General features: G+C 37.9%; 2 protein-coding genes across 2 annotated transcripts; one reads left to right on the top strand and one right to left on the bottom strand.

Annotated features, from left to right (window-relative positions):
* The first annotated feature begins 1,236 nt into the window (after positions 1-1,236).
* Positions 1,237-7,222, top strand: LOC107945790 (phospholipase D delta-like). The gene is given in 10 exon segments (NM_001327493.1): positions 1,237-2,398; positions 2,494-2,610; positions 3,060-3,254; positions 4,118-4,423; positions 4,530-4,598; positions 4,765-4,912; positions 5,122-5,270; positions 5,703-5,852; positions 6,130-6,327; positions 6,692-7,222. Coding segments are annotated over 10 exon segments (2,550 nt in total). The 5' UTR covers positions 1,237-1,477; the 3' UTR covers positions 6,989-7,222.
* Positions 7,223-8,011: 789 nt separating this feature from the next.
* Positions 8,012-10,837, bottom strand: LOC107945789 (ammonium transporter 2 member 3). The gene is made up of 3 exons (XM_016879917.2): positions 9,194-10,837; positions 8,811-9,096; positions 8,012-8,716 (listed from the first exon to the last, which is right to left on the bottom strand). The coding sequence occupies exons 1-3, from the start codon at positions 9,905-9,907 to the stop codon at positions 8,196-8,198; spliced, it is 1,521 nt and encodes a 506-aa protein (XP_016735406.2). The 5' UTR covers positions 9,908-10,837; the 3' UTR covers positions 8,012-8,195.
* Positions 10,838-11,880: the final 1,043 nt, after the last annotated feature.

Raw genomic sequence — 11,880 nt, 5'->3', positions numbered from 1 at the left:
ACAAGGGAAGGGTTTGACTGCAAAGTAGAAAATTCCAGTGGTCAAAAACGGGTCGTAGAACCAGCGTCTTCATCGAATATCTTCAAAACATGCTTCAAATCTGGAGAAAAATCTTTAGGGTCAGGTACTTTTTTTTTCCAAACTTTGAAAATGCCAGTGAAGACTCACCTGTACCTGACCCTGGGAATCCCAGTGAAATCTGATGCACGTTTTGAGGCATTGGACACCCTCTTAAGCACGCTTCTGATAAAATTATTTGATCTATGAAATGCTTTTTTGAGCACCAAAGAGCGTTTCATTATCATTATTCGATGAAAACACATCTTTAGAAACAGATTTTGAAGCATGTATTCCCACTTTCGTTATTCTATTTTCATATTAAAATATCAAAATATTCACAACTTAGGCACACAACAAATTCATATCAAACATTGAAGAGTTGAGTTACGATAGCCGTCTGCATTTATTTGGATAATTGTTTGAAGATTTTTTTGCTTTTGCTCATCCAATTAGTAACTGATATTCAAATGAGTCGAAGAGTGAAATCTGTCATTTACTATGATGATCAAATCTGTAATGCGAAAGTTGAGATGGTATTTATTGAGCCCGATCCGTGGAATTAGCGTTCAACCGTACTATTCAATTATGTGAGCTACGGACTAAAATTAGGAGGAAAGTGAGGGGTTTGAGCTGAGAAAATAACGAAATTTAAAATTCCATCCTACCATTATTACTTGAGCGGCGGAAATGTGCTTGTCGTCTAAATAAATCAGAGCATTTGCCATTTGTGATAATTTAATAGAAAAGAATAATATACGAAATAATTAAATAAAACTATAATATATTTAAACATGCGTATGAGAAAATTTAGAACAAAACTTGAGAGAATTGAGAGTTTAGAAACAATTGAGAGAATTAGATTTGAGTGAAAAGAATGAAAAATGATTATAGAAAAAAAACCTTACCATTAGGCCCTTAAAATTTTTTACTGTTACTAATATTCAAAATAAATTACCTTGACGGAAAGCGTTTTTACACCTTCTCCAAAATGGATTTATTTATTTTAATTAAAAAAAAGACTTAAAAAGCCAAATAAAAATATATCATTAATTTAGCGGAGGGATTGAAGATTTTGTTGAAACATAGAAATTTAAGACGCGACTTCACGTGTTCCTTGAAAACATAAAATAGATATACATATGATCCAAACATAACAAGGGAAAGCAAGCAGCTTTTGAGCTTAGTTTAGCTGTCTGTAACTGCCGCTGCACGATTGCCTCTTCTGCTACGGTAGCCATTTTCATTATAATATACCTTATTTCCATCTCCTCAAAACCCACGTCTCCCCCGGTTTTTATTCTACAAACCACAACCAAGTTTCGGCTTTACCTTCAAAGCCAAATCCCCACCGTCTACATAACACACTTGTTCCGGTTCTGGGTTCTTTTGCTTTTCTGCTGTTTTTTCTACTCTGAAAATGGAGGAAGCGTCGAAACAGCAGATTTACCTACACGGTGACTTGGATTTAACCATTGTTGAAGCCAGGAGATTGCCCAACATGGATTTTATGGTCAATCATCTCCGCAGTTGCTTAACCTGTGAGCCTTGCAAGTCTCCCGCACAGACTGCTGCTAAAGAAGGGGACTCCAAAATCCGCGGCCACCGTAAGATCATCACCAGCGATCCCTACGTCACCGTTTGCCTCCCCCAAGCCACCGTGGCTCGCACACGCGTCTTGAAAAACTCCCAGAATCCCAAGTGGAACGAGCATTTCATTATCCCTTTGGCTCATCCTGTCACTGAGCTCGATATTAACGTCAAAGACAACGACCTCTTCGGCGCTGACGCAATCGGCACTGCCAAAATCCCTGCCTCGAGGATCGCCACGGGGGAGCATATCACCGGATGGTTCCCGCTCATTGGCCCCTCGGGGAAGCCTCCTAAGCCGGACTCGGCGATCTACCTCGATATGAAATTCACGCCCTGCGAGAATAACCCCTTGTATAAGCAGGGAGTCGCCAGCGACCCAGAGCAAGCCGGCGTTAGGCACACGTATTTCCCTTTAAGGAAAGGGAGCCAGGTGACCCTTTACCAAGATGCTCATGTGACGGACGATTTGTTGCCTAAAATAGAATTAGACGACGGTAAAGTCTATAGCCCAGCAAAGTGTTGGGAGGATATCTGTTATGCCATATCCGAGGCTCACCATCTGGTTTACATCGTCGGCTGGTCCGTTTTTCATAAGGTTAAGCTTGTTAGAGAGCCTACTCGGCCATTTCCGCGAGGCGGCGACTTAACGCTCGGTGAATTGCTTAAATATAAATCTGAAGAAGGGGTTAGAGTTCTATTGTTGGTCTGGGATGATAAAACTTCACACGATAAATTTGGTATCCGTACGGTAAAGAAGTTCCCTCCCCCTCAAACTCCGTATTGTTTTATCCAATGTCTATTCGAATTATGAGATTGTGTTGTGGGTGTTAATGGGTGATGCAGGCTGGAGTGATGCAGACGCACGATGAAGAAACGTTAAAGTTTTTTAAGCATTCGTCTGTTACTTGTGTGCTGGCTCCTCGTTATGCTAGCAGTAAGCTTGGGTATTTCAAACAACAGGCAAGGTTTTATTTGTTTGAACTATTAAGTAGCTAGTTAATGTATCTCTAACTATGTGTCTTGAGTGATCATAGATCATGTTTATGTTTCACCTCCTCAATCTAATTAAGTAAATTGGGTTTCTTTTTGTCTTGTCACCCACCACCAATCTGTACTTGAATTTACTTAATGCTTTGCACCAGGATATTGGATTACCTTGATCAACTTGTTTCCTGCATATTCAGGTTTCTGGATCTTTGACAGAAGCAATGTAATAGGGTTGTTTGAAGGTTGATGACTTCTGATGGGATCTCAACCTGTACATATATTCTGCTTAATATGTCTGGTTTTGCTTAGTAGATTTAGTTTAGCAATTTTTTTTACGAATTCGGCTAATTTTTTTTGTGATTCTGATAAATGTTTCAACTAAATATTTTTGCTGAGGTCGCTTCTGCAATTAATTTGTTCAGGTTGTTGGAACCATGTTTACACATCATCAAAAATGTGTTCTTGTTGACACTCAGGCAGCTGGAAATAATCGAAAGATAACTGCATTTGTTGGAGGTATCGATCTCTGTGATGGTCGCTATGATACACCTGAACATCGAATACTTCGTGATCTTGACACTGTCTTCAAGGATGATTTTCATAATCCTACTTTTCCTGTAAGTAATTGCATAATTTTGTCTTAATACTTTCCTCTGCTGAGATGTTCTATCTTGTATGTTAATGGAGAAGGGATGAGTAAAAATTGAGCCTGGTCATGAATGTTCACTTGTTAACGACTGTAATTCCTTAGCATTGCTTCTAAGTGATCAACATCTCTTAAGTTCCGTCTAAAATTTACCAACTGGCTAGCACCGACCTGTGTCTTCCATGTCACTCTACCACTTACATGGAGCTAGAGGTGATATCGGTTCGGTTCAGTTGGGTCTTTTAGATTTTTTGAACCGTTCTTTATAATTCGGTTCGGTTTTTGGGTTATTCATATTAATTTTTGTTTTGATTTTTTAGACTTATTTTGATAAAATGAGCTTTGTTTTATGGCTTTTGAATACTATAATTTTTCAATAACTTTTAAATTATTTTCACTATTTTAAAATTTAAATATTTATTTTTATATCATAAAACATTAAAATTAATTATATATTAAATAAAAAACAGACTTTGGTTTAGTTTCGGGTAACCGTGGTTTTTGAACTTTTATTCCATAAACTGCCCAAATACCTCAGTTCGAGTCGATTTTCGGTTTGGTCTGTTTTTTTGCTCACCGCTACATGGAGCATGTCTTAGAAAGAGTTGAGGAAGAGGTTCATATAACTGGCTCCATTTAGATTGGGGTTAGGGCTTGTGTGCTTGTGTTGCAGTTTGTAACAAGCTGCTAGCATATAAGACCGACATTTAGTTCAGTTAAATTTCAACTGTATCATCAAACATTCTGGTTTAGGTACCAGTACTTTAAATTATAATCTTGGCACTTCTTTATATTCTCTGCTTTCTTTCTTTCTACTTCTCTCTATATTTTTAGGTTGGAACCATGGCTCCAAGGCAACCGTGGCATGATTTACACAGCAAAATTGAAGGGCCTGCTGCATATGATGTTCTTATCAACTTTGAGCAGCGGTGGAGGAAATCAACCAAGTGGAAAGAGTTCAGTCTACTTTTTAAAGGAAAATCTCACTGGAGTGATGATGCTATGATTAGGATAGAACGAATCTCATGGATACAAAGTCCTCCCTTAGCTGTGACAGATGATGGTACTACAATAGTTCCAGATGATGATCCCAAAGTACATGTTCTTAGTAAAGATAATCGTGAAAACTGGAATGTCCAGGTTGTTTAAATTTTTACTGCTGATAATTATGTTTTTGATTTTGTTCCTTTTATCATTTTACAGAAAGGAAATTGCAATGTTGGTTTTAATTTCTTGTCTTCCACAGATTTTCCGCTCCATTGACTCTGGATCACTGAAAGGATTTCCAAAATACATCAAAAAAGCTGAAAATCAGGTTTCTCCTTGAAACTGCTTTTATTCTGACTTTTAGATGGGAGGAAAACTGATATGTTTTAGGTTTTCCATATTCTAGATTTTCACCAGTTCCATATTTCTACTTGTAACTAATTTCTGTATTATGCCATATTATAGCTCTTAGTGTTGGATGTATTCTTTTGCAGAATCTTTTCTGTGCAAAAAATCTGGTGATAGATAAAAGCATTCAAGCTGCTTATATACAGGCTATCAGATCTGCCCAGCATTACATATATATTGAAAATCAGTATTTTCTTGGATCTTCATATGCATGGCCATCATATAAAAATGCAGGTCAGCAGTGTTGTCCTTTGTAACTGAGGTTGTCTCCATATTTGGAATTATTTGTCTCTAGAAGAATGTTCCTGTATCAAGTATTTAGTGTACAAATTTTTGTCTGAGATGTCTCTCCTGACCTTTTGGTGGCAATAAAGAAGCTAAAATGTACTATTATTTTATTTCTTTTAGTTCTTCATATGTTTTTGCTTTTATGCTATAAGCAGGGGCTGATAATCTGATCCCTATGGAACTGGCACTAAAGGTTGCTAGTAAAATCAGAGCAGGGGAGAGATTCGCGGTATATATCATTATTCCTTTGTGGCCAGAGGGTGATCCAAAAACTGCCACTGTACAGGAAATTTTGTATTGGCAGGTTGGTATCTAGTTCCTGAACTAAATTAGCTGTAATCTTCTTATGTCTATTCTTTACGATATAAACATGAACCAGCAGTGCTATTTCTGCTTGTTCCAATATATACCTTACTTTGATTTCTTGAAGATTCTTTTTTCTTTTAAGTTGTTTCATTGCTAGTCCATAGGTTGTTCTGAACATAGACTTGATATCCGATGCAAGACCTTCCAATCCCGGAAGGGTGCCCATGCTAGTGTACTTTGGGAAAATACAGTTTCTATTGCTTGACCTTATTTGGAGCTATTTTTATCATGTTAGTTCATTTTTGGTTGGGGGCTTTCTTTTTTGACATCGTATTTATTGTTATTCAAGCATGAATGTGGGTTTCTCTGTTTGTTCTGATTAGATAAATGCAGAGCTATTCCGCTTATATTCACCCATTTTGTGTTCCAGAGTCAAACAATGCAAATGATGTATGATGTTGTTGCACAAGAACTCAAGTCCATGCAAATTAAGGACTCACACCCTCGAGATTACCTCAATTTCTATTGTCTTGGTAAGCGGGAAGAGGTCTCTCAGGAAATGCTCAGTGGTAAAGATTCGGTAATTGCTCAACTATATATCCCTTTCGTCACTTTTTAGATTCTTGTTGTAGATTAATGTCATGAAATCAGATCTGGACTGATCCTACGTAACTCTAGATTTCTACATTTGGATTTTTGCGATTGTTTTATTTATTTATTTTGCTGATAAGCTCTAGTTTTTAGATTGGATAAACAGTGGGGAGTTCCTTGAACATAGATGGAATAGATGTATCAATAATTAACAATGAAGTGAAGAGTTGCTTATCTTTAGTTTAACGTATTTATATTTTGCTTAGGTCTCTGACTCCGCAAAATTTGGTCGGTTCATGATTTACGTGCATGCAAAGGGGATGATAGTAGATGATGAGTATGTAATAGTGGGATCGGCTAATATTAACCAAAGATCCATGGCTGGTACAAAAGACACAGAGATAGCTATGGGTGCCTATCAACCGCATTATACATGGGCTAAGAAAAAATATCCTCGTGGTCAGGTATGTATTATCTTTTTGCTTATTGTTTCTTCTGAGAAAACTGTTGATTTTTGGACCAATATTTTGGCTGCTGTTCTGAGATTGTAACTGGTAAGAAAAAGGCATTGAATGAACTTAAATGATGTTCACCAGCTATTTGTCTTTTTTTATACTTGATGTCCAAAATATATCAAAATGTGACATATGGTGAACATTGTGTTAAAACTGTGTTTAGGACCTAAAAACGAAACTTTTTGCAGATTTCTGCTCTTTTGTTCGTATGGTAGTAGATGAAAAATGCTTTAATCATTGAGGCTGCATTGCTAGGAAGCTGTTGACCATAACTCGGATGTTTTACTGTGTGATGGCTCTCTGGAATTGGCAGGTACACGGATATAGAATGTCATTATGGGCAGAGCATCTTGGGGAGCTAAATAAGTTGTTCAAGGAGCCAGAAAGTGTGGAATGCGTGAAGATGGTGAATAGTATTGCTGAAGAGAACTGGAAGAAATTCACTGATGCCGAGTATTCACCATTGCAGGGTCACCTTCTGATGTATCCATTGCAAGTAGATATGGATGGAAAAGTAAACCCGCTCCCTGAACATGAGAATTTTCCTGATGTTGGTGGTAAAGTAATTGGAGCTCACTCCATTCAGCTTCCGGATGTCCTTACAACATAATACACTAGTAGAGAGATGGAATGGAGGATTGGACCTTGTAAAATCATATCAGCATACCATTGTTTCTTGATGTGTGAAGTAGTAGCTAGTTTGTGAGAAAGATTTGGCATATTTGTAAAGAGCAAAAAAAATAATGGTATATTTGGTTTACACCCTCTTTGAAATTTCTTTTTATGTATGCATACTCTGTTGGATTTTAATTCTATTTTTTAATTTTAAATTTCTTTTAATTGATTTTATTTTAATCATCTTATTGTTTTTAGCATTAAAAGGGATACTATTGGTACCCAAAAGTTGGATACTGATGCTAATATAAGAGATGCAAGGTCTGTGTATAAATCAAATCACATTCAATAAGAATAAGGGAATTGCATTTCTCTTTTGGGTAAATCAATTTTTGTAAATTGATTTTTATTTATTTATTTGTACTATTAAAAATTAACAGGAATAACTAGACAATGAGATATAGTGTGTTGTAGTTGACATATATGAACTAACTTCTAATGGAAAGACTAATTTACTTTTTGATTTAATATACACAGACTAATTTATTCATTTTATGAGTAAAAGGGAACAAAATTTATTCATTTTTGGAGAATTACAATCAATACGACTAGCGCGATTTAAACTCAAGTCACACCTGGGACAGTGAATACTGTTAACCATTAGGCTATCACATGGGGTTTGAAGCAAAATGCAATTTTGTAACAAAAAATCTGTCAATTTGACAGGCTGGTTTAAAGTTGAATTTAAAAGTTAAAACTCAAATTGAATATTGATTCTATTGGATCTAAATAATCATTAGATTTTAAAAACTATTCTCTTATGTTGTTTACTAGAGTATAGTATATTAAAATTAAGATGATAATATATTACTCATGCTTTAGAAAAACAGATTTAATTTAAAAATGTTTGGGTAAATGCGTGCACAGCCATGATCATGATTGTTAAACTTAGAAAAAGTTGTGAATAAATAAAAATAAAATGAAAAAAAATGACTTGGCACAAAGCAACAAGGGAAGATGGGGAGGATTAATCGATGAGATAAATATATCGCAGCAGATAATGGTATTTCAAAATGCTTTGAAATTACAGAGAGTTTACCAGTAGATTAGTAGAAGCATGTAACAATGGTCATGGGATATATAATATTGCGAAAATCACCAATAATCTAAAAGCACTGCATGCAGCATTAATCTCAAATTTATTAAACAGGGGTTGGCATTAAACGGCGGCAAATAAGCGGTATACGGAGACGGCGAGGTTTCGGCATCCGTTCACCATCTCCCCACAGTGCATAAGCTTCCTCTCCATGCACCGCATCATCCCCTACCTCAAGAGCCTCTTCATCCATTCTTAAATTAACAATGCGGCTTATAACAAGGCAAATGATGCTAGTAACAACAGCATTCCATGCAGCGATGAATACGGCACCTACAAACTGATAAGCCATTTGTTTGAGGCCAGGGTGGATATGTCCCCTACTATGGAGTAAGCCTGGACCATATACGTCATTTCCATACATCAAGTTCAGAAGCTTGGGTTTTGCAAAGAGACCGGAGAGGAGGCCTCCTAAAACACCAGCCACTGCATGTGTATGGAACACCCCTAACGTATCGTCCACGCTTTGGAAGAAGGCTGATTTTCTGTGCAAATTCATCATCGTGTACCATGGAATTGATCCCGACATCACACCCATTAAGGCCGCTGCCCATGGATCCACAAGCCCTGCCGCCCCATGCATATATCAGATGTTAAAAGTGAAACAAGCCTGGAGAAAAATGACTTAATGTATGTGATACGTGTTTGAGTGAAGGCTAACCTGCACCAGGAGTGATGCAAACGAGTCCCGTGATCATCCCCTGGACTGCACCGATGACCGAGCTCTTCTTGTACACAGCCATGTCTAAAGCAAGCCAGACCAAGAGGCTGGTGGCGGTGCAGATATGTGTGTTTATTACGGCCAAAGATGTGACCAGCCCTGCTGAAAGTGGAGATCCTCCATTGAAGCCAGTCCATCCCAACCACAGAAATCCAGCACCTCCTAAAATCTGAATTATGTTGTTGGGTGGAAAGTGCTGTCTGTCATGCGAATGTCTAGGTCCCACCTGCAATCACCATGTTTGCTTACGATGACGTGACAATTTCTATGTAGCAAAAAAAAAATCCAATATCTAATGGACTGAATTGGTATATGAATATTACCCAATATGCAGCAGTAAAACCAGCCACCCCAGAGGAAAGATGAATGACATATCCACCCGCATAATCAATGATTTTGTGTTGAAGAAATCCATATCCCCATATGGTGAATGCCCCTACGCTATATGAAAAGGTTAACCACAAAGGAACAAATATCATCCAAGCGTAAAAGTTCATCCTCCCAAGCAATGATCCAGCCAGCAAAATCACTGTGATGGCAGCAAAAGCGAACTGGTAAAATACATAATCAGCATTTGGCAGCATAGAATGAACATGTGTTGGTCCCAGAAGAAATACGTTGGACAGTGAATTAACGGGCTTTCCAACCAATGGGCTGTTTTTATAGTATCCGAAAGACATCTGATGTGCCCATAAAACCCAGCAAAGTAGAGCAGCGGCAAAGGCGTAGAGGGCCATGAAAGCTGAGTTGACAGCCCATTTCTTCTTCACCATGCTCCCATACAGTATCACTAGCCCTGGAACGCTTTGCAGGCCAACAAAGGACGTTGCTGTCAGTTCCCATGCATTGTCTCCTTTGCTAAGCCATTCAGGTGATGCTTCATCAGGAACAAGACCTGAAGGGAGAGACCATGACTGATAGCCCTCGAAGCTCATAAAGGGAGATGGGAATTCTCTTCTTTGAAATTTTGGACATACTTGGGGGTGTTTTGAGTATAAAGGGCAAGCATTTTTGGAGTTTTCTTTAACGTGAAACATTGGAATAATCCCCCATCAATATAAAATATATGAATACACTAACATTCTTCGTTGTCTTGACTAGCTGGCTATGAATATTCATTTGAGAAATAATTAATTGGATTTAGAGGTGAAAAAACGTTCATGTTCGCCGATAGTAATGAAAGGTCGTTGACATAACCAGAAGAAAACATTGTTTGATATGCGCCCAAAATGAAAGCATCCGCCACAGCGGACAACACAACGATCCCTTGGACACATCACATTCTACGTTACATATAAGCAATATCACCTAAATCAAGCAGACAGTATCGAAGCTAGGGGAATTTCAGCTTTGGTTGCCATGTAAACTAAAATGAATATTAAAAAAAGAAAGAAAAAAAAACAAAATGTACAATTCTCTTCTCTGGTACGTGAACTTAGTGTAATTACCCTCAACTCCAACTCCAACTCCAACTCCAACTCCAAGAAGCAAAGCAAATACAGCCATACTGGATTGAAACAAGGGTTTCCAGTTTCTAAAAAGAGTGTGTCTGGTTACCTTGCCTTGCCTATTAATGTTGCTGTCTGTCCGTCCCAGATCGAGATTCCGTCATTAATGATGCTGGTAGCTGTTGCACAGAGTATTACGGTCATGGCATGGGCTATATCTCTCAACCTCTGCCTTCATGCTTCAACCACCGCCCATGTGATCACCTTAAAGGACAAAACTTCCGCTACCTATACATCCATATCCACATGTTCATATTTAGCTGGAGTAAATTTGAGAGGTAACACAGGTCATTTCAACCCTTAATTTCCATCCTAGATGACAGAACAATCCTTCTGCAGCGTTATATAGTATGTGTTAGGAATTGATTAGTCAAAGAAAAAGAAAAGAGAGAAACATGGATGATGGGACAATGGGAGGGAGAATAATGGATTTAAATGCAATGGGCCAACTTTTCTGCTTTGGTAGTAGAGGGTTTTAAATGCTCTTTGCAGACACCCCTCTCACTCTCCTAAATACCCCCACCCACACATTCGTACTCCCCCTCAGCTCTCTCTCTCTCTCTCTCTCTCTCTCTCTCTCTCTCTCTGTTTTATTTGCTCTCTTTTTTAACCCATCTTTCCTCCCAATATGCTTCACTCTTCTCTGTTTAATTCCTTAATGTTTTATTTAGGGATCCATCCAACGCTCTCTTCCATGCTTTAACATTTCATGGAATAGTAACTGTGATATTGGCCTGGTTCACTCAGACATGAAACAAGGAGCAGTTTTTGATCTCTCAGAAGAGTTGAAGCATCAGTGGTTTTGGTCTGATTGAGCCGTGCCAATATCTTAAGTACTGTTTCAAATCTCCGAGGTTCCACTCTTTTCAAGCGCAAGATGGAGCTACCACAAAGGTTTGCTCTTGTCCATCAACTGATGATATTGTAACATATCCTAGGCTCCTAGCTATTGGTTTTACAACAAGTTTAAGCTATACTTTTTATTTACCGTATGCATTTGAGGGCTTTGATTCTGGCTATAAAAGATAAAACAGAATCAGAAACAAATTTCAGAAAGAGAAAAAGAAATACCATGTGGATGGATGCAGCTCCATCCATCTCTGAAGCTGACATGGGACAGGGGAACATTAGGTTTCTTAAAAAATAGTATCATCAGATTGAGTAATGGTTTGTTGTAAAGTTTATAAGATTAAAATGGGTCGTTAGATGAAGAAGGTGTAGAAAATAGGAAGGAATTGAAAGTCCAAGGGTCATGTTAGTGTTACCTATAATTTCAACCCTTAATATATATTGCATAGCCTTATAGCCTATGCTCTAAGAAAAGAGAGGGTCTACCCTACAGTCTATCTCTATATGTTGACGGTTTCCATAAGAAGTATTATAACTGCAACTTGTTTAAATATCTTATACAGCTGCTGATGTGATTAATGGCACAATCAAGCCTTATCTAAACAGATGATACCTTTGTCTCTAGGCCTGGCCACGTGTGTGGCCGTTACTAA

Source organism: Gossypium hirsutum, chromosome D12 (assembly GCF_007990345.1).
Source record: "Gossypium hirsutum isolate 1008001.06 chromosome D12, Gossypium_hirsutum_v2.1, whole genome shotgun sequence".
Classification (NCBI taxonomy): domain Eukaryota; kingdom Viridiplantae; phylum Streptophyta; class Magnoliopsida; order Malvales; family Malvaceae; genus Gossypium; species Gossypium hirsutum.
Note: the sequence above shows the minus strand (reverse complement) of the source record. Positions and strands in the feature narration are given on the sequence as shown.